A 22,898-nucleotide genomic window follows, 5' to 3' on the forward strand; every position below is an offset into this window, starting at 1 on the left:
GAATCACTGGACACCATGTTGTCTCCAATACACCAGCAACTGGTGTGGTGCTCGGCAACGGGGCCACACGTATCTATCAACCATCGGATTAGACGGGGTGCAATTACGATACAGCATGCACTAGAATATTGTCACTTTCCTCAATTGTAGAGTGATCGCAGGGTGCAATTAACTTGCGATGAATTCATCGATCACACGCTATAAACAACAAAGATGATATTTGGAAGCAGGAGAATAGTGGCTGATAGGACCACTTCATAGAGTCGAGACATGCCACTTTGAAAAGGGAGGCATAAGATGCTCTTTTGATCCCTCTAGCTGGTGAGCTCCACTAACCAAAATCCATATAAGCAGGCACCTTATGGAGGAGTCACATTGTATTGATCCCAATTCCAAATCTAACCACTTTTTCTTTGAAGAATTAGTCTCTCCGTCTCTCTCTTCCTATCACACCGTGTTATGGTGGTGGTTGGTCGGGTACCCTATCTTTCAATTGCTCTATCTTCCAACCCCAGCATCCAACCACAAAAAAAAAAACATAAAAAATAAAATTATAGCAAAAGAAAACGGGGCGAAGACCGACTCAATAAACAAATAAAAGCCAGAGAAGATACACAGCACGCAAGGAAATATGTGTTTAAAAGGAATTGGAAGGAGAAGGGAAGCTCCCCACTCTTTCTTGGCCCCCTCTCTTTTCCACGCACACTCGCGCAAATATTAAATCAGGCTGTGGAAGTCGACGTTTCCTAGTTTTTCAGCTGCTCGTTCTCTCCGACACTCTGTCAGTTCTCTAACAATCTCTCTCTCTTTAAATATGTATATATATATTTATAGAATAGTATATCTATATCTATCGATCTATCCATGTCTATCTTTCTCTCCCTCTCTCCTGCATCTAATGATGAGGAAAGGAGGGTCAAATCAGCCGGACCTTGCCCTCTTTTGATCCACTCGGGTACCAAACCGCACCCCAATCCTCTCTTCCTGGGTGCACCATAGTTTATGGTGCATCCTCATCTATACAGCCCAAAAAGCTAGTCATTTTATGATAAAAAACTACTTGGAAAAGATAAAGGAAAAGAAATATGAGGGGTGTGTGGAAAATGGTGGTGAAAGATGGGTATCTGTTCTTATTTTCCTTTTCCATTTAGCCGAGTCTACTTAACTGGTGGCTTTATTTCTTTTCCTTTTCAGTTGGAGAGAAAGAGGCAGGAGGTACAGAACTCTGACATGAGTCTGAGACAGCCTCCATTTCCCTTTTTTTTTTACTCATGATACCTAAGATCTGCCTCTGTGCGTTTGAGACCGAGAGAGAGAGGAAGGGAGGAAGAGAGATCACTCCGGAGAAAAGGGGGAGATAAAAGGAGGGAGAGAGGATTCCATAACCATTCTTATATCACACCCCACGTGCTCATGGGATTGCATCCCTCAGGTATTGCTAATGAAATATACTTAGTTATTATCACCTGACGAAGATGGCTGCCTTTCTCTTTTATATCCCTCTAGCTCCTTGTCTCTCCCTTCTTTCTCCTCCTTCCATCTCTCTCAGTACTAGTAGAATTTCTATAGAATGGGTTATCCCTCCACCAATGGACGGAACCAAATTCTAGGGACTTCCTTCATGCATGATTTTCAGATTCATGATCTCAGACATCGGGGCTTCTCTTTGGCCTTCTTTCTGGAGTTCTTCGATCGGAACTTCTTCGATTTTAGTCCAAGAGATCCAAGTGAAAATAGCCATCAAGAACTGTCGCCTCCATCAGTATTATTATCTTTATCAATTCCATCAAGTGTTTAGTTTTTGTAGTCTAGTTGAGTTTTCTATGAATTCTATGTTAGTATTTCTTACCTTTTTCTGCTTATCTTCAACGTTCACCATTCACATATTCTTTTCCTTGTTCCTTTCTTCAGGAGAATTTCACACCATGGCGATCAGGCCGCAAGCATATGGAGCTCCACGTTATTCCATGCATCTGCGTGAGCTGAGCGATGAGTGATCTTAAGTCTCTCTTCCAGGAGATAAGAGAGCTATTTGAGAGAATTTCTCTTCTTGTTTTGGTTTTTTGATAGCTATTTCCTCGAATAGAAATCAGAATTATCCATGGCTACGTACTTTCATGGCGCCCCCGAAATCCAACCTGATGGCTTGCAGACTCTCTACCTCATGAACCCCAATTATGTCGGATATTCTGACACCGCAGCCGCTCAGGGCAACATGGTCCTCCTGAACTCCATGAATTCTCTAAATCCCATGAACCACCAGCAGCAGCAGCAGCACTTCGTCGGCATCCCCCTCCAACCAACCGTCGCCTCCCACGAATCCAACCGCCCGCAGCCTATCCAAGCCCCCGCCCATGATGTCTCGGCCATCCATGGTCTAGTCCCCCGCCTCCACTGCAACCTATGGAGCCCGACACCGCCGAGCAACTCCATCGACATGGCCTCGCAGTTGGGCCCCCGACGCCCCTCCACCATGCGTCAGCCTCAGCAAGGGCTGTCCCTCAGCCTCTCCCCGCGGGAGATGGTCGCCCCGGTGCCGAACATGACTCCGGCGAGAACCGAGGAAGCGAAGATCCTGGGGTCTTCGTCCTCGGCGTCAGGTGTTTCCAGCGGCGTCTCAGGCTTGCAAAGCTTTTTGATGGGTTCTAAGTACTTGAAGGCAGCTCAACAACTGCTCGACGAGGTGGTAAACGTCGGGCGGGGAATCAAAGGTGAATCCGCGAAGGGGACCAACTCCAAGAGTCCCATGAAGGGCAATAGGGACTCGGAGGGTACGGCCGCTGGGACGGGGGAGGAGGACACGAGCACGAAGCGCGGGGCTGATCTTACCACAGCCGAGAGGCAGGAGCTTCAGATGAAGAAGGCAAAGCTTGTGAACATGCTGGACGAGGTAAGTGTCGGTGTGGATGTTACATGAACTATTTCTGCCTGTTATCAAGAATTCCATATGTTTTCGCTGGCGTAATTAATTTTGATAGGAAGGTTGAAACTTTTGTATTCCGAGAAGAAGAATTAATTGTGCTACTTTGAATTTGGCTTCAAGCTTGTTGAACAAATCACCTACCTAGAAAAGTTCTAACTGAAAGTCGGAAATTTTAGTCCGAATTGGATTTTGAATAAGAGTGCATCAAGTGAAATTTTGTAATTGGCAATATAAAAGCTTTGTCCTTCTAATCGAATTTTGTCGCAAGGTAAGGAATTTTAGACGTTGGGTGGATCTAGAATAGAGACCCATGAAAGCTCGTCATGTAAAATTATTCCATGTCGTGTTTCACTTCACTGTAGCTTGGCATAAAATTCTGAAAACCTGAATTTTGTTCATGTACTTCTTCGAAATTTTACTTTCTTGCTTCGTAGCTATGTTGTATGCCGCTCTATCAACAAATTTTTCATTTCCTCGTTCATTTTGATAGAATAAAATAATCTTTTTTCTGTTTTAATTCCCATGATTCAAAGTCCATCAGCATATTTTTGGCAGGCTGTTTAAAAAACTGTTCATTTCTGAACTAAATTTTCCCCCTCTTTTTCTTTCTTGTTTCTGAAGGTGGAACAGAGGTACAGGCAGTACCACAACCAGATGCAAGTTGTGGTCAGTTCCTTCGAAGCTGTGGCTGGAACCGGATCAGCAAGAACATACACCGCCCTCGCTTTACAGACCATATCGAAGCAATTCCGCTGCCTCCGAGATGCCATCGCAGGCCAGATTCGGGCTACAAGTAGGAGCTTAGGGGAGGAAGAAACCAAGTCTGGAGGCTCAAGGCTTCGGTTTGTCGACCACCACCTGAGGCAGCAGCGGGCTCTGCAGCAGCTTGGAATGATCCAGCACAATGCTTGGAGGCCCCAGAGAGGATTGCCCGAACGCTCTGTTTCGATTCTTCGGGCTTGGCTCTTCGAACACTTCCTCCACCCGTAAGTGCTTGAATATGAGAATTATCTCCGAGAACTCGATCCAAATTGTTGTTTCATGGCGCCAGTTCATACTCGTATTAGCATTGACAAACTCTCAATAGAACCATCCATCAATTCCAGTCTGTCTAAGAACTAAACTACTCACATAAATTCTATTGCATGGATTGCAGCTACCCAAAGGATTCAGACAAAATCATGCTTGCGAAACAAACAGGGCTCAGTAGGAGTCAGGTAGTTGAGAAATATGAATTACCCATCTCTTTCTCACATTCGTGTCAAAGTATTCGATTGAGAACTTCTGTGGCTTTTCCTACTATATAGGTCTCTAACTGGTTCATAAACGCGAGGGTCCGACTATGGAAGCCGATGGTGGAGGAAATGTACTCGGAGGAGATGAAGGACCCGGAACAGAACAGCGCTGATGAGAAAGCTAGCAAGAGCGATGCCAATGAAAACTCAGTCTCCAAGTCCAGCGCAAAGCAAGAGAGCAGCCCAACGAGAACCGGGCAGGCCGATAGTCTCAAAACAACACAAAACCATCCAAATGATCCAAGAACTTCTTCGGTCGCAGCAGCACCGCCGTCGCCCTTAGGAAATGATCGGAGCCATGCTTCCTACTATGACAATGAAGCAGCCATGCAACCGAGGCTCAAGAAGGCAAGAAGGGGCGAATCGCTGCAGCATTTGATCAGTTTCGATATGAAGTCAGAGGAGACAAGCAACCGAGAGCTTCTAATGAAGTTTATGGATGGACAGCAGAGGGCCGGGGACCAAGGCTTTTCCTTGATAGGAGGCACTACAAACCATGGAGGAAGCTTTGGGGCTTACCCAATTGCAGACCTCGGAAGGTTCGACTCCGAACAATTCACACCAAGGTTTTCGGGCAATGGTGTTTCCCTTACTCTTGGTCTCCCACACTGCGAGAACCTCTCTCTCTCGGGAGCGCAGCCATCTTTTCTCTCCAACGAGAGCATGCCATCCTTCAACAACAACCCAAGCGTCGCGCATCCTTCAAATGCCTACGAGAGCATTGATATCCCGAACAGAAAGAGGTACGCAGCTCAATTACTACCAGACTTTGTAGCTTGAATTATATCTGCTTTAGATTTGGAATGAGCGTATCAGGTTGCTTGTAGAATAGTAGTAGTTGGGGTCTGGGTAGAGAGAAACCTTTCACTGAGTGCTGATAGCCTGATAGGAGGACTAGTGTATAGAAGAATAGCTTCAGATCGATGGGTTTTATACTTCACAGAGCCATTTGTGTATGGGATTTGAGCAGATTGGGAGTTGAGTTCATAAAGCTGAGTAATGTATATTGTTTCACTCCTTTGGAACATACATACCGCTCATCAGTATGCAATTTTTATTCAAATATATGTAGGATAGACATACTTATCTCTGTTCGTATGTACTTATGTGGGTCTTCGATGTTGGACCTGAACGTAGTTTGTCTCGTATGAAAAGAAATTAAATTTGGATCATATATTTCTTCGGTTTGCTTCACAAGAACTAAATCGGATCAAATCAAATAGCACATACGCGCAACTTTTTGGAGGTCCGGAATCGTGCCGGTCACAAGTCATAAAATCTGTTCTATGAAACCTTTAGTTTCATATTTCATGGAGAAAAAAAGACTTGAATGATGAAAGACTTGAATGATGACCATGATAATGATGTGTCACTGCAAATTGAGCTGCAAGACAGAAACATATCCTTTGTAACAGTTTAATAGCAGGACCAAGGTATGAAGTTTAAAATTATTTCGCCAATTGTGAATGTTATGATATTTAGAGTTTGATTTGCAATGTGTAGCAATAATTCAGCAGAGAAGCTATGGATGGAGGGAGCTTGGGGACAGGAGGGTTTGTGCTTGAGGGTGGTAGAGGCAGTCTTCATGAGCCCACCAAGTTCATGTGTTGTTTGGGATGGTTGGTGGCGTCCAAGGGAAAGGACACATGAAAGGAAGGGTGATGGGAGGGTGGGAAGTATAGCGGAAAAGCAGTGGGGTTCTTTGGATTAATGTGTGGGGGGTTCTTTCCTTTTCTTCGTCAAGAATGGGAGGAGAACAGTTCCCAGTTATTTCACTAGGTCCCCTTTACATCAAAAAAGTTATTTCACAAGGAGAAAAAGAAGAAAATAAAGGTTTTGTTGAATTTCAAGTATTAAGTTTCACCAATAAAATAGATAGACTGAGGGTGGTGTGTGGGGGCGAAGAGGGGGACTGCACGGGCCTCTGCCCGTGTTAGCCTTATGATTCTCTCTATCTATCTACCTATCTATCTCACATTTATTGTAGTATTTAACAATTTTGATGGTTGGAAATTTAAACAGGCGATCCATCAAAAAATAAAATGGGAAAAATATGTCAGACATGATAAAGAGACAACGTACATTGACAGAAGATTAGGAGACATAATGACCCAAGTTGTAAATGTACCTAGAGGTTTTGGGCCTTGTCTCCCTATTTACTGAGCAATGAATTCTAAATTAGCTCTTATCAGGGAACAAAATTTTTTTGATGCACACACCATAAAACATCGTTTAGGATAGACTTTCTATTTTGCCACATTTTCTTTGGAGCCCATCTTTAAAAAAAAAAACCAAAAATCAAATTGGAATGGAACTTGTACTACTAATAGAGTCCATCAGTCCCGTGACTTAAAAAAATAAAAAAAAATTGTGTTCGTAAAGAGAGACCATCCACCTACATCCTCTCTTCTTCCTTGTCAAGACTCTCTATCCATCCTCCTCCATGTCTAGCCATCTCTTTCGTTTGTGAGGCCTTCTTTCTCCTTCTTGAGTCCCTTTCGCCTCTTTCAAATTCCTCTTTATTTAGGATCAAAAAAGCTTAGAATATATATTAGAAAGTTAACAAGTATATATCATCTGGTTATATATTATGTACTGGTGAAAACCATATTACGAAAACTGTGTATTGATTTACTTAGAGGTATATATTAGAATGCTGAATGACTTTATTGCTAGGTGTATATTATCTGGCTATGTAGTGTGTATTGGTAAACACAATATTTTGAAAATTATATATCAATTTATTTGAAGATGTGTCTTAGGATGCTGGATGATTAGTTTGCTCGGAGCGTATTACTTAGCCATATACTATGTACTAGTAAACACCATGTTCTGAAAAATATGCATCAATTTATCTAGAGATATATATTGAATCGTTGATGGTTGTGTATCAAAAAAACTTACAGTATGTATCTAGAAGCCAACAAATATATATCACCTCACTATATGCTACATACTAGTGAATATCATATCTTAAAAACTGTATATCAATTTACCTAGAGATACGTATTGGGATGCTAGATGACTATTATATTAGGTATGTATCACTTGGCCATATAGTGTGTATTGATGAATACTATATTCTGAAAATTGTGTATCGATTTATCTAGAGGTGTATATTGGAACGTTAGATAACTATTTTTGCTAAGTATATATCATCTTGCCATGCAATATGTACTGGTAATTATTATGTTCTGAAAATTATGTATCAATTTACATAGAGATGTGTATTGGGATATTGGATGACTATTTTGTTAAGTGTGTATCATCTAACCATGTGTACTGGTGAATACTATGTTTTGGACGCCTTCACAAAGAAGAAGATTCACAGAAAGAGAGAAAAACTCATCCAATAAGGAAAATTGCCTTATGAGAAAGAAGAAAGGATGTGGGCGACGAGAACTCTTCATGCATATGATTTTTGCTCTTTTTGTGTGTCGCGGGACTGATAGACTCCGTTAATAGGAAGAATCCCACCTTGGTTTGACTTTTAGATTTCCTCTTTGAGATGGGCGCTAGAGAAAATATATAGAAAGTCTGCCCTATACAATATTCTGTGGTGTGTACATGAGAAGATTTTTGTTTCTTATTAGGTTTTTAAAGAGTTTTCAAGAGACTATACTACAATTTTACTCACTATGAACCTTTGAGTGCAATCAAATCTCCGGTCTTTTGGCTCTAACCAACCAAACTCATAATTTGTCATTTTCGATAAGAGAAGCCTTTTACAAAATTTAATGACTTTGATCAATTCGAACTGTATGCCACGGAGATTGGACCATTGCTCTATGATTTTACTTAAGATAAACCATGCTAAGTGTACACTAGTCAATAAAAAAAAAGGACCTACATATAGCATATAAAATATATGGCATATACTCCCTAACTATTTCTTATTTTTCTACGATGATGATCGATGATTGATGATTGATAAAATCACATATTTCCTTCGAGGAGTAGACATCACCATTCCTCAGATGGCATCTGAGAATGACATCATGATTAATACAGATGAAACTTTCAAACTATGATAGCATTGGAGGATAATTGCTGCCAGTAAAGCATTAGAGATGCCAACATGCTGACTTGGAAGCATGATATATATATATATATATATATATATATATATATATATATTTATTGTTTGACACAATGATAAAAGAATAATATTCACTATTCCAAACAAGACAGTTTGGCACATCATGAAAGGACGCAAATTGATTACTGAATAATCGCATCTCTATGGTACGGATAGAATTAGATTTCATTGTAGTAGCATAATGCTTGAATAAATCCTCTTAACCCCATGAGAAAGTAGGAACCATTGTAAAGAATAATTGCCAACAAAAATTTCATGATCACACAAACTGCCATGTCGGTCACATACTGACGAAGCATTCTCGAGCAAACAACACGCGAGAATAGAATTTCTGTTCATACCTTTGGGAGGTGCATCTACAGTGCTTGGCACAGGTAACTCGAGAACTATGATTACAACGACAACAACAATAATAGAAAACTTGAATTTTAATATAGTTTTCATGCATGTTTAGTGATAATAGGGTGCTTTTTTTAAAGAAAAATAAGAAAATATAGATAGTTGGGACGTCGCATTCAAGTTCCTTTCCCGCAGCCAATTATCAGGCCATATGGGTTTACGATTTAGTCTTAGTTCTGATTCCTTCGAGTTCTCCACTAGTTTGATGGCTCCAGCTCCGAAAGAATGATCTTGATAGAGATGTGTTGTCGATGCAATGCACATAACAAGGTTTGAAACTGAAGCACCAAGTGGATTATCTTGAATAATGCAAGAATTGGTATAAGCTTAAAAAAAAAAATAAAGATTATTGTGAAAACTAGTTAATGATGATCTTCCATGGACTCACCTGTATAATTATAAATATCAATAGCAAAATCGATGGCTACTTCTTGTATGGGTTGCATATGGACCCGCCGCATGTTGCAAATTCTAGAGAGCATTGCTCTATTGGAAAGCATACATCATGCATAAATGGATGATATTTTTCAGTCATGACTCTTATCTAAATGAGCCAAAGCCAACCAAGTGAAGACACTTTATTCTCTGATCTAATTTGGCAGTTGGGTTGATATCTTTCCGAGTTTACAAGCATACCTCCGTTGTTGCAGTACACCAGCATGAAACTCAACTTCATAGACCATCATGATTGTGCCAACCAACAAAATATTGCATGGCAGCTGCAAGGTTTTTCTTTCGGCGCATGTTTAGTTAGAGGGAGTTGGAGTTTGGAAGGGAAATAGGAATGAATAATTCTTATTCCAACCGTTTAGTTGGATAAATCCCATTCTTATCATGCTTCTAGAGAGGAATCGGAATAATGCCCCAATTCCTTAAAGCTCAATATTGACTCTTTTCTAATATTCAAATACTATTCCGATTCCAATTCCAACTTCCGTCACAAACAAAACGCGTCGAGATATATAGACATTCCAATTTCTATTTCTATTCATTCTATTTTTTATTCCAATTTCAGTCGCAAACAAAATACGCCACTAGGTATTGGTAAATGATTTGAATTCTACCGACTAATAAAATGCAACTGGCAAGAACATTAGACCACATTAATGGATGACGTTAGCAATAAGCGATGAACATGAGGAAGACCATTTCGTCCAAATGCTGTGATCACCTACTCTGATAAAAATAAAGCCTAATACTCAGTGACACGCGGCTCACACCTTATTATATTCCATGGCTTTGAAAGGAAGAAAAATGCGATAGTGACTTGATTCTTTCTTCAGTTGAAATACAAAGGATTAAATTTCTCTTCAGCAAGCGTAAGCATAGCTTCAAGTTTCTTCAATGTCCTTCAGCTCACCCCACATTTCTGAAAGAGTCAGGTGGCGTTCGGCTAATCAAAATGCTCAGGAGACGGATATTCGGCACTGACAATAACATCTTTGATAGCAAAACAGCAATAACTTCCAACCTTGAAATGTTGATGTCTAATTTAACATTGATACCATGGAACGGACCATTCTCAGGCTAAGCTTTTGGTTTTGATGAAGGATAAGCTTTGGACATTCACATAATGAACAACTAGAACCATGAGTTTGTTAAACAGGCTAAAAGTCAGAGGAATTGAAGGAACCAAACCAATGTCCAAAGCTTTTCCTCCCAAATATATATATATATAGAGAGAGAGAGAGAGGGAGAGAGGACTGATGTTTGAACGCCTGAGCACCCAAGTTTTTACATCTATAGCCTGCTCACCTGGAGGAGCTTCTCCCCACAAGAAATTAGAACAATACTTAGCACCTAACAACCAAAAGAAAATGCTCCAGAAGGAAGGACAAATAAGCTTACATAGAAACCTGAGCAAGATCAACAATTAGCATAATCAAAATGTACAGCTCGTCAGATTTGAAGAGGTTTCAGAACTGAGCAGCTAGCCCCCTCGATAAAACATCTAATGCGGTGCTCAAAAACCCTTACGGACATCGGAATGCTAGTCATGGCAGGAGAAGCCAGCCCCACTCTTAGCATTGTCTGCAAAGGTTGGATTACTTATAGACGGCGATCAGACAACCCTGTTACAGGAATAGTAGGTTGATGCAGCATGGTATGTGGCATGTTGACATCGTCGACATTTTGTGGGGCTATACTGCTCCCGGCAGTTGGTTCCAACATTCGCACAAGTGACAGGAAAATTTCCATCCTCGTCACATCCCTGTTCGCCTGCATACAAAGTAGACAAAAGAACTTCATGGCTGTAGTTTCAGTCATTACAAGCTAAAAGATTCGGACCTGAAAGGTAAATTTCGATGCTTGAGTGAATGCATTGATAAACAAAATACACAGCTTTCAAGATCAGACGTGGTTGTACCTCCACTGCGAAACGTGCCCAAACTTTATTCTTGCGAGCTTCCATCACTCCCTTTAAGATGGTCAATCCCAGTCCTCTAATGAAGTCAGCAATCTCCAGAAAGAAACCCCGCTCCTCACAAAGCATCTGAAGAGAATACTACAAACATCTATTCCTCTTCTGTTGGCAAATGATACTTTGAAGGTGATGGTAATAAGATGTATAAAGCGAACCGTATGGAAGCAATTTACCTCCACTAGCATTTGACGAGGCGGGTTTAGATCTTCAACCATGATTGGGCAGATCATGGACTGAGAACCGACTTCAAATGCCCATGTTGCTCCACCATCGAAGTTGTCTTCCAAGAGCGGACCGCCCTCCTTACTAATTATCTGTCATATGTATATGACGTCAATACTTTGTTCAAGTGATTCAACTATACTATAAACCAGTTACCAAAGTTTCATAAATCAAAACCAAGTCCTGAAACACCCCCAATGCAGCAATCAGATTAAATATTCGAGCAATGATATTATGTCATGCAAGTTCCCTTGACACCAATATCTGGTTTTACCCATGGCTCCACGTGCCAGCCATGCCGGTCCATGCTGCCGAGAACATACCACACCGATCCCGTAGCAGCACCTGGCATGGTTGGCACAACACTTATTTATCTTTCTATTTTTTTAATTAAAAAGGGGTTTTTTAGTGTTTTATCATTCTGGCATTGTGTGGCACGCGTGCCGGAAGGTGATGAGCCTGCCTGAGTTCAAGGTTTCAAATATCATTGGAGAAATCTTTTAGCATATCAAGCAATGACGTTTTGGTTGCTAGATTACCCACCCATATATGCATCGAGCAGATAACAGTGTCATCATGGCATCCAATCAACAGGATTACGTGCTAACTTTAGCTTATAGGCTATCGGAACAAAGGGTTGTATTTTCGAACTATTGTCCATACATATTTCAGCTAAAAGTTTCATGACGATCAGCTTATGTCTTATAGATATTTTTTATTGCGCAAAACTGATGTCACATGAGCTTGGCTCAATTCTGTACCAGGGTTGTGAATTGGGGCTTGCTACAATGGTCAGACACCCCTGCCTAGCAACCACAGATTTCAAGTTTGATCTTTGAATGTTGAATCTCCAAAAATCTGGACTCGAGTAATTATAACATGATGCCGGTCCCCCTCCTTTTTCTCTCGGAAGAAGAGGGAGAGGGACACTATTTACCATACTCAAGTTAGAACATGCAGCTAGCACTAACAATTGAAAAAATACCTCATACCTTAGGCTCTCCAATTTCCTTGAGCTTGTCCACGTGTTTTGACACACTTTGCAAGAAAAGCATGTGCTTTATCGTCCTCTCCAATAAAGCATCAATGCTGCACTGCTTCCACAAATTAACAATACCGGAAAAAAAAAAAAAAAAAGATTAGCAATATTCTCATATATTACCCTATAAAATGAATTAGAATGACAAAAAACTGTGATAAAAAGCTCAAGGCTTCCAGTATCAGCAAGATCACCTTTGCCCCATTAGGTACGATTTCTCGAAGTTCCTTAATACGGTCTTGAATCATCTGGCGATCTTTCGGCCTTGGTCTAGGGCTCTCTCCTGGTCTGGGTCTCTTCCGATTCAGTTTACCTATCTCCTCAACTTTTGTACCATTTGAAGCAGACAAACTATCAGATTTCACATTCTGGCTACTTTCAACCCAAAGGCGAATTTGGGATTTATGAAAGCCAACTCTCTGGGAGCACTCTTCAGTTTTGTCTAGACTACATGCAGGTTTGATATAACTTGAAGCAGCTTTCTCTGGTTTCACAAGCATGGGTGCATGACCAAAATTCTCACCTTGCACCTGCTCGGACAAATCCACCCAGCCAATGTCGGGAGAATCACCATGATGAGAACTATGGATATTTGTTATTGAAGTTTTACAAGACATATTGTCATCTGAGCTTTGTTTGGCACCAGAGTTGAACTTTGAGATCACAGCATCCAATAGTTGGTCAGAGTCAGCCATAGAAAAAACACGACTACAGAAAATCTCATCATTCAATGAATCGAAGGTAGGACAAACATCCAGCTGAGTCGAGAGGCTAGATATATCAGCATCCAATTTGCAAGCATTTAGATCATCACTCTGCAACAAAACATCATCCAAACTGCCACATGCATAATCAGTCTTATCCTCAAGACCCAACATATCGAACAGATCATTTCCTGACATTGGCTCCACAGTTAAGAAAGAAGTTTTCTCATTTAACATATGTGGAAGCTCGGATGCCTCAAAATTTTTCAAATTCTGCCCATGTGCAACACAAGTAACATTTGCTCCACAAGCAACATTACAAGATCTTTGATCTTCCTGAGCACAATTTGAATTGCTCACCCTGTGTGCTGGAAGAGATCCAACAAGCAAATTATGACACAAACCATTTGCATCAGATTCAGAAGGTGGGGCATGAGAAGCTTGAAACAAATTGTTTTCCACTTTCTGCTTTTCTGTTGTCAACACAGTTAGAGAATTTTTCATGGCAGACAGCTGGTTCTGCTGGGAATTTCCTGAAATCCCACGACTGCTATTTGAGCGATTTCTTTGGTTGGACACTTGAGCTACCCCATTAACAGATGAGTTGGCACATGAAACTCTGATACTTTCTGTAGTGCCATCTGGAAGTGAACCAAAGTTTCCAAGATCATTTGCATTTTCCAACGATCCACTTGTTCCAAACAAGTGCGCAATATCAGGATCTTTTAAAGAATTAGGTAGGTAACATTTACTGGATTTTAACTGATCTATTTTACCATTATATAATGCAGATTCTGTATTGTCAGCAGACCGAACAGTTGACATTAACAGCAGCTGCTCTTCAGGAAATCTTAAGCTACTAAAAGATGCACCTGAAGCCATCACTAAAGGCTGATTTTGGCCTTCCACGCTTGGAACACTTGGCAGCTGCTGGATAAAATTCTCATCTGGCTTGGAGAGTATAATCTGAGCTCCTGCAGATCTATTTTCCAGTTGGCTATTAGCGTGAAGGATGGATTTAACTCCTGGATATATATTTGGTTGAAATTGGCCAGTAAGCAGCATTCCTTTGTTTGTGATGGTCTGTTTTGTAGATGTCACTTCTGAAGCCATCTGCGGAAAATTCTCACTTGACTGTGGCAATGTAGCACAAAAAGGCTGAGTAACAGATCTTGAATTTGAAGATTTGAAGAGGTGGTAAAAGAGTCCAACAGTAACAATGGGAAAGTACCTTAGTGCAGATATCTGTAGATTGGCGATAAGAGATTTGCATGCCAAGTGAAGAATGTACTTGACTCCTCTGGCTTAAAGTTTTTTGAGTGATATCAGAAAAAAGGGCTCCAGGCACATGAGCTAGCTGGGCAAATAAACTCCTCACATGGTTTACAAACACAGTATTTTCTATGATCTGTTGAAAGGGGAGAAAAAATAACGCATAAGTTCCAAGACATACAGCCACTTTGTTATAAGATGTATCAATGATCTGATGAAATGGGAGAAAAAATAACACATAAGTTCCAAGACATACAGCCACTTAGTTATAAGGTTTATTTTATGGACCCCTTTACAAAAAAAAAAAAAGGGAAAAGAAAGAAAACAAAAGAAAAGAAAAATATAGATGTACATGTGGTGTACATGCAACACTCATATCACGTTAATAGTAGAAAAGATTTGGATATGTGCAGGAATGCCATCTTGTACATTAAATTCTTAAGCAAAATCGTTGTTTAATATGCTCTTTTTAGATATATTGCATATTATTCAAATGAAACCACTCAGAATTAGTTAAGTAATATTATGCAGTAGATATATTCTAATCTGAGTTCATGCATGCCCTTTCAGCAGTTTATTCTTGAACCATTTGGAAGTGGGACATGTATAGCCAACTCCAAAAGGTGAAATAGGTTTCTGTCAAAACTAATATTTCGATATGTAGCAACAAGTACTCATTTTAATAATGAAAATTAAAAGGATAACCATACCATTTGGATAGCACCAAGTTGTACAACGCCATGTGGAATCACAGGAATAACTGCAATTGTCTGTAAAAACAAATAACAGTATAGACATTTGGCATGTGAAAACAAGGGAAGACTATAACCATTGTAAAATGAAAAAAATGAACTAGAACATTAATTTTAAAAAGTAATGAGAGAACAACTTCTGGACCTGAATGCCTGCCAGGAATTGGTGGTTAATCTCAGCGAAACCCTATCAGGAAAAAACAAGTGCCATATAAAATTTCTTGCCAAAATCTAGACATTGTATCCCTATTTATTTAGGATGTTAAAAAAGTAAGCTATATTATAATCCAAAAAATTTGATAGAAAGTGCTTGTAAGTTATAATCACATAGCAAAATGCAGGTTTTGATGGAACTTCCAACACGATGCTTACAATCATGCGACCAGCATATGTGATGCTTAAAACACAAGCACACAAGACTACGCAATGAAAATATCAACAGATACGGAAAATAAAGTTATGCGCAGCATGCTTATAAAACATTTTAGATTGTCCATCATGAATAAATGAAAATGCATGCCACTTTTTGTAATGTCCATTTAAAATTCAGATACTTATGACCTGTGTCCATTACACCAGATGATTCTTTCTAACCAAAATTACACAAAATGATATGTTCGGTAATCAATGCTAAACTACCATCCACATGATCATTATCTCTCATTAACATTCTACCTATGCCATAGGTTTTTCTACCGGATACAATTAGATAAATGTTTTAAATCCATCACTATCAACATCAGAAGATCTTCCAAGCAATATGATCTTTCATTCAAAACCTTACTGAAGAATCAAAACAGCAAAAGATATACCTCGGCTATGGATCCATAATCATGAAGGATGTCTTGGATAATCCATTGATGATTTCCCGTCAAAGCAGCTTGCCCAACCATCCTGAAATAAGGCAGTCCACTACAAAACTTTATCTCAGAGAAAGAGAGAGATAGAGATAGAGAGAGAGAGAGAGAGCTTCAATAATGGCACTCTATAAAGGTATAGAATGGAAATGATGGCAGAAGCACAATCTACACACCCAGCTCCTACAACATGGACCTGCGCTGCCATGATCTTGTTAACCAGCATGCCCACTCTGTCCTCCGCTTGTCCCCTGAGCTCAGAAGCGTGATCATTGTTATGATTCCTTATCAGCCCCTGTTCCTTGAGTAGTAAATCCATAGCTTCAACCCCCGAAATGGGCGGCACCCGTTCACAATATCCATCCTCCCAGACCAAATGCCTGCCAAATTTCAGACCAAACCTTAAAACCCTCAGTTCAAGTAAATCACAAATCCCATTCTCAGGTTGAACATGACAACACTCATTCGTGATCAAGTCTGGAGTCTTTCTCGAGAACTCCTTGTTTCCTTTTTTGCAAAAAAAAACTTGATGAAATGATAAAGACGACAGTAAAATTCAACCAGGATATAAAATTTCGACATCAAGGTTAAAACACAAAATCTGTCGCACTGTTAATGGCTTTAATAAGCCAAACTTCACGCCAAAATCACATTTGTCTCTCTCAACTTAGAAATCCAGAGAACTTAATATTACATTAAGGATCTGGCAACTGTACTTCCGCCAAAACAAAAGAAAAAGGAAAAGTAAATTAAGGAAACAGAGAATAAACGCATAAAACCATACCTTTTTTTACAACGTAAATTTAAAAAAGCATGCATTGTAGCGAACTACCTAACCAGGAAGCATAACAACTACTCTCCATTTATTAACTCAGTCACAAAAATATATGTATAAATGGATATAGAAAGGTGGATTCTTTAGGAATCGAATCCTCAGTTCATCAAAGTTAGTCAACATCTAGATCTTCCCCACAAAACCCAGTCCCCTCCCAAGAGAGGTACAAAAAAGAATAAACCCAATCCTACAAAAAAAAATCCACATAAATCAAGGAAACCGGAAGGAAACAAAAGAAAAGAGAAGACTTTGAGCTTACGTCGGGTTCTGGGCACCAACCGCCCTCCAGAAGACCGCGTAGGACCACCCGATCTCGACACAGAGGCTCTTCAGCGCTTCTCCAAGCATCAGCCCCATCGTTCCCCGAAGAGCCACTGAACGAGAACACTCGGCAAAACCCTATCTTTCGCACCCAAATCGAAGCAAGAACGCGAGCAAAGATAGTTGGAGAGAGAGAGAGAGAGAGAAGGAGAGAAGGGCACACGTCGGAGCCGCTGTGGTCCGGCGATTTATTCTGGCCTAGCTCCCGCGGCAGGAGCCCCGCCCGGCCTGCTTCGTCCTGACTTCGCCGCCCCGCTTCCTCCCCCGCTCCGCCCCCCCGACCTCCGCCTCCGTCCCCGCTGCCGGCCTCCGGCCACCCATGGACGAGCCAGACCGAGAGAGCGAGAAGACGCTGTAGAGCGAGAAGAAAATTTACAAGAAGCGGAGGCCCTTTCTGGGAACACGTTATTAAACTGCGACGTCTCGCAGACAGCCATCATTCCCTCCATCAGGGGCAAAACCGGAAACCGAGGAATAAAATATTAAAAAAAGTTTTATAGGGAGAGAGAAAATGAAGCAAAAATTAAAAAATCTTTCAATGTCGTCGGTCCCCGACTCTAGTCGCAGGAAAAATGGAGGCCCCGGTCCGCTGCTCCCTGGGCGCATCGGGCTATGTTGCTTCGCGCGGACTAGCGATCTGGACCGTCGGATGATATCAGAGACGCGTGGTAGGCTGTCCACCACCGGATCCTTTAAAAAACTATTTCTAAGAAAAATCTTCGATTCTACACGTGGCGGGTATTCGTATGTACCCACCCCGCTGCGAGGAATGGGAGGGTTTTATGTAAATACCCAGCATGGTAGAAGAATTTACCTACACTTGCCACTAGCTCGTCCGTTTGGGAACGATGTTACTTTCATACGTACGCATACAAAATTTCTATACGAAAATTATCTCGACGGAGATAATGCGCGGATAAGATGCATTTGAAGGGAAACGGACGATTGTAATTGATCTCGCATAGAACTTTTATTATGAGGACGTTCCGAAGATCAGGTTGTCCTTTCTTTGTCGGGTTCTGTCTTGGTGCTAATTTATTTATTTTTTAATGGAAATAGAAATGATGGATTCTCGTGCTCGGCCTCAGAGGGGGTTGAGGAGTGTTATTCATTTTCCACCCAAAATTTTTCTTATATTAAAAGAAGGCCACTAAGGCTTTTAAAAGGGAAAGCGGCATTGCAGGAGGGGGGGAATTATTGGAACATTCCCGTACGTACTTCCAGCATTATGCGCCTGATAGACTGGCCTTTTTTTTTTTTTTTTTTTTCTCTAAAAGATGGACTGGCTGCCACTAAGATAGTAGCTCAGTGAAACAGGGCCTTACTTCCAACCAAGTGGTTCCGAGTTCGAAACACACGAGCGCCGATTAAATTATAGAGACCGAATGCTCTTTTTTCGGACACGGAGTTTGGAAACCTTGACTAACCGACCTCACCTTCCCTTCTGGTTGGCTCGCTCGCGCTTCAATCCAACCCTAAGGGCTACGTACTCACATGGAGGATTCGTATCAGAGCCCAGAAGGATGTCCGAGCTGGGCCCACGGGTGGAGAGAATATGAGTAAAATTGGCTGAAGTGCCCAACTCACAGTCATTTATGCCTGCATCGAACATTCTCTTGATGGAGTGGGGCTCAATGGGGACTGCTACGTGGGGATAAGCTCGTCCCTTCCTCTCCCCTTCCTCTTTTTTTAAGGCAAAAAAAAGAAAAAAAGATAGACCGGCTTCTTTGGAATGAAAGGTTTAGAATTAAATTATAGTCATAACAAAGCTTACAAGGCCCATTGTATCATATTTTCCTCCCGGAAAATGTAATGTAGCTGTTAGAGTGGGAAAGAAATAAAAATTCGTAACGTGAGGTGTTGCTGTCGATCGATCGATGATGCAGATTGCTTTTATGAATCCGCAAAATAATAAACAAGGTCAAAGAGCTCATTGAATTGGCTCGGACCGAGCTCTTCGATGCTTGAGATAACTTTTTTCGATGCTTGAAAAAAAGAAGGAAGAATCAGAGAGACAGTCGGTATTCGGCTAGAATTTTCTAATTCTACTTTTTATGGAGGATATCCGAGTTAATTTATAGCAGCAAGATCCCAAATCTCTTACTAATCGTATCTTAATAGTCCTGGAGTTGTGTTGTAACCGTTCGAAATTGTATTATATTCTTCTGAAGATTCGAAATAACCTCCGAGGGTTATCTTAGTTTGATAGAGAATACGTACTTCCACATATGAGAAAAATTAACTGCCGAGCTGAGAAAATTCAAGTCGAAGCAAACACCGAGCTGAGAAATATGCAACTGAGCTGAGAAATATGAGCTGAGCTATTGTAGTTTGCTCATCTTGCCATTCTCGTTCCACCGAGATAGGGTTGGCCCGACCATGCAGGATACTATATAAGTTTGGAGAGATACTTTAGCCACGTGGAAATGGAAGGTAGTTTTTTTTATTATTATTATTTTTGTTTTTGGGTACAAGTAGGAGACAAAACTGGAACGAGGGGAAATGGATAGGTAGTTGAAGGCTACTTTTCAGTTATTGAAGCATTAGGGGTCCGAATGTGAAATATAGAAACTTGAAGGAGCCTACTGTATTTTTTCCGTACATGTGATATTTCTAGTGACTAATAGTGAGGAGTTTAATTCTTTATGGTATGGTAGGGGTGTTGGAAGAAGATAAATGGTTCATGGGGGCTGACACGCCAGAAGCTGTCGTTGCCTTTTGTTTAAACTATTGGATTAGCTGAAACGTAGGATTAGATGGTTGTTTTTATTTTAAAGCCCCTGCCCTCTATCCTTTTGAGGAGGGCTGGATGCTTTGTTTTAGTCCAATTGAACATTTGTTTGTCTTTGATTTTAGTGGTGTAACTAAGATCCAAGAGGTACTACTATCTTTTAAGTAACAGTTGGAACAAATTATATGTAATAAGTATGAAAAAATGGAAAAGAAAATGATTGGAGTAAAAGGGAGATGGATACTTACAAAGCTGGATAAGATGGAGCCAAAGGGATTGCGTCCAGAGTATGATTCTATTGAATTGGATATATCGAAAGACAGACAAATTATGTTCATGATAAAGTCTCCACCAACCCATGAGCAAGAGTGGATTTGGATACGGTGGACGACCATTCATGTTCCATTTGCTTACCAGCTGCATATAGTTCTACTTCTTTTCAAGTACGACATTATTATTGCTCTTAGTTTTCAGAGTGTTTGAGATGAGGCCTTGTCAAAGGCAACTTCCTTTTTTTTATTTAGTACATTCTTAATAGAAAACCACTGCTTGTCAAGGTTTTGAGTAGCTCGAAATATTCTGGCCAATATCAAAGCAAAGCAAAAAAAAAAAAAAAGTTACATGTGCATCTTCATGATGCTAGTGGTAATGGCTGATGTTAATCCATTTAATTACTGTACTAAACAATTGGATAAGGTAAAAGACAATCTATAATAATGGCATGAGACAAAGCCAGCATCTAGATTTGTGCAGTTAATGTAACTCCAATTCCAAGATTATTCAAGGTTAGACCCCATTATTTTGGACCAGGTCTAGCCAAGGAATAATTGGTCCATTGGAAGAGTGGGTGAAAACTAAGAAAGAGAATCTTGAGACTAACAAGTCTTGGTGGAGGTTAATGCTGGTTGTTGGTGGGAGCTGGTAATCCATTATGCTTCATGATGGAGATGTGTGGGGTGAGATTAATTGTTGAAATGTTTCAACATGAGCATGGAAGGGAGGAAAAGATTAAAGAAATGGGATGTGGAGCAGCCCACTAGAAGATGTATCTGTATGAGAATCTTGACCCTGGCCTCCAAAATTATACATCCTCCCAAAAAGCAAGAGTGTTGATTTGAACAGGGGCCCTTTTATTATTTGCTACTCTAATGGCAGCCCCACCACCATTGGAGGGAGTTGCTAGTGGGAGAGATGGATCACAGGGACACCAATAACTGTGGTGCCCAGTCTCCTTTTGAGATGATATATGTGACAGCCCCACCGAAAGGATTGTGCTTGATGATGGTGATCTTGATGTGTCCCTTTCCTCTGTTTGGAACCAGGTGAGCTGATAAAAAGGAGGACAGAAAGGCCAAGGATCTAATGGAAAAACTCGTTCCCAAGAGAGCCCTTTCTCTTCATTTTCTTTAAGATTTGTTTCAATCCTTCCTCTCTCCATTCCAGTATCCCGATTCTTTTTCTTTTTTTTTTTTTTGAAGCAGATGTATCATACAGAACGAGTTCTGATACAGCTAAAAAAATCGAAAAATAACAAATTCTGAAGCACACCGGACAACTCTCCCTCACCAATCCAAAGAGTGTCACCAAAGTCGTTGGTCACATATAAAGCCACATAGTCTACCGCCTCATTAGCCTTTCGGTAGATATGCTTCACGTGAAAGATCATCCCATCACAAACCATGCTCCAGATGTCTCTAAGCAGAGGGTGGTAGTCGCCCACACCGCCCTCCATTTCAGTTGTCCTTCACCTTTACTTCCTGCAATGCCATTGTTTCTTTGGCATTGGTTTGTGGTGGTTGTCTCCATCCATTATCTCCTTTTCATTCCCATCACATATTAATACTTGTGTTCCTTAGCCAAATCGTTTTGCACAAGCCGCAAAGATAGGGGTAGAAGCTACACTTGATTGATGGGGTGATAGATATCTGCTAGTTTTTTTCATCCATTGGATAAGCATCAATAGAAGAGAATATTTTTTAAAGATATGATTAATTAGCAATGGTCTGCTAATCTCTTTTTTATTTTCACTTGCCCACAAGAACAAATTAGTACTTGTTGGTGGTTGCGTGCAGGAATCCCTGTTTCCCATGCCAATCAAAATTGTTAGAAAGACTTTCTTGTTTGAATTAGCCAATTGTTCCTTGAATTGCTTTATCAAATACACGCTTTATAATTGCACGAGTCTTCTATGTCCAACCTACCCATATGGTTGGCGAGTTAAAGTTGAGCAAGTTAACCGTTTGATCAAGTGCAACTAGATTCTAATTTGAGAGGTCATTTGAGATGAAAACTTGATTTCGACAGTGTTCGTCGAATTGTAAGAATCTAGCATACATATGATGCAAAAAACACCATCCTTTCATGAACCGGAAAGCATGGTTATGTGCCGCACCTTGTATCGTTCTCATTATAAACGAACCGGAACGTCTTCTATAATTTAGTATTGGTAGACATATATTACGCACCTTATTTATTTACAATGAGGGAAAACTTAATGGATGGTTATCCTAGAAAAAGATGATAGGCATTTTTTTTTTCCAACACTTTATCCACTCTCTTTTATGGTCACTGTTTAAAAAGCTAATATAGGACATGTATTTACTAAAGGAAAAGACCAGTTGATGAAGGAAAGTGAAAAGCATGGCTCGTGTACAAAGATACAATCCGCAAGATAATTATATCATGGATAGTAAAAATGATCATTTCTCAAAAAAGAGCAAAGATGAGCAGCAATGGAGGAAAAAATATGTTCGACTCATGAGCCAAAGCTCGCCATAATAATTATAGTATTTAACCTTTTGTTTAGCAACCAAAGATTTTGGATTTGTATGTGGGTAGTGCTATCCAAGTATTGGGACTTGGCTAATTAACTTCAAGGGGAGGATGAGGTTGGAAGTGGTTCTCCTTTCATATGCTTTCTCTTTTCTTGCCGCAACTTGGATGTATATATTTACTAAAAGAAAGCGAGCAAAAAAGGTTTTGTGGACAAACTACAAACATGCACTCAAAATGGTTATACCTTTG

General features: G+C 40.4%; 2 protein-coding genes across 6 annotated transcripts; one reads left to right on the plus strand and one right to left on the minus strand.

Moving 5' to 3' along the window:
• The first annotated feature begins 633 nt into the window (after positions 1 to 633).
• On the plus strand, positions 634 to 5,390 carry LOC103703148 (BEL1-like homeodomain protein 1). 4 transcript variants are annotated; one of them, XM_017841825.3, is made up of 5 exons: positions 634 to 781; positions 1,912 to 2,890; positions 3,545 to 3,909; positions 4,080 to 4,140; positions 4,231 to 5,390. In XM_017841825.3, the coding sequence occupies exons 2-5, from the start codon at positions 2,102 to 2,104 to the stop codon at positions 4,996 to 4,998; spliced, it is 1,983 nt and encodes a 660-aa protein (XP_017697314.2). In that variant the 5' UTR covers positions 634 to 781; positions 1,912 to 2,101; the 3' UTR covers positions 4,999 to 5,390. The 4 variants fall into 4 exon arrangements, with proteins under 4 accessions (XP_017697314.2, XP_008784116.2, XP_008784117.2 ...); XM_008785894.4 differs by lacking the exon at positions 634 to 781 and adding an exon at positions 1,078 to 1,432; XM_008785895.3 differs by lacking the exon at positions 634 to 781 and adding an exon at positions 1,462 to 1,811.
• Positions 5,391 to 10,420: 5,030 nt separating this feature from the next.
• LOC103703147 (transcription factor LHW-like) lies at positions 10,421 to 17,509 on the minus strand. 2 transcript variants are annotated; one of them, XM_026803008.2, is made up of 11 exons: positions 17,082 to 17,509; positions 16,164 to 16,367; positions 15,943 to 16,024; positions 15,276 to 15,317; positions 15,089 to 15,148; positions 14,338 to 14,514; positions 12,597 to 14,240; positions 12,356 to 12,457; positions 11,315 to 11,455; positions 11,085 to 11,222; positions 10,421 to 10,936 (listed from the first exon to the last, which is right to left on the minus strand). In XM_026803008.2, exons 1-11 carry the CDS (start codon positions 17,177 to 17,179, stop codon positions 10,766 to 10,768), a joined length of 2,859 nt encoding a protein of 952 aa, XP_026658809.2. In that variant the 5' UTR covers positions 17,180 to 17,509; the 3' UTR covers positions 10,421 to 10,765. The 2 variants fall into 2 exon arrangements, with proteins under 2 accessions (XP_026658809.2, XP_008784115.2); XM_008785893.4 differs by having other exon boundaries at positions 11,085 to 11,210; positions 17,082 to 17,504.
• Between the last annotated feature and the right edge of the window lie 5,389 nt (positions 17,510 to 22,898).

Source organism: Phoenix dactylifera, chromosome 10, assembly GCF_009389715.1.
Source record: "Phoenix dactylifera cultivar Barhee BC4 chromosome 10, palm_55x_up_171113_PBpolish2nd_filt_p, whole genome shotgun sequence".
NCBI classification, from domain to species: domain Eukaryota; kingdom Viridiplantae; phylum Streptophyta; class Magnoliopsida; order Arecales; family Arecaceae; genus Phoenix; species Phoenix dactylifera.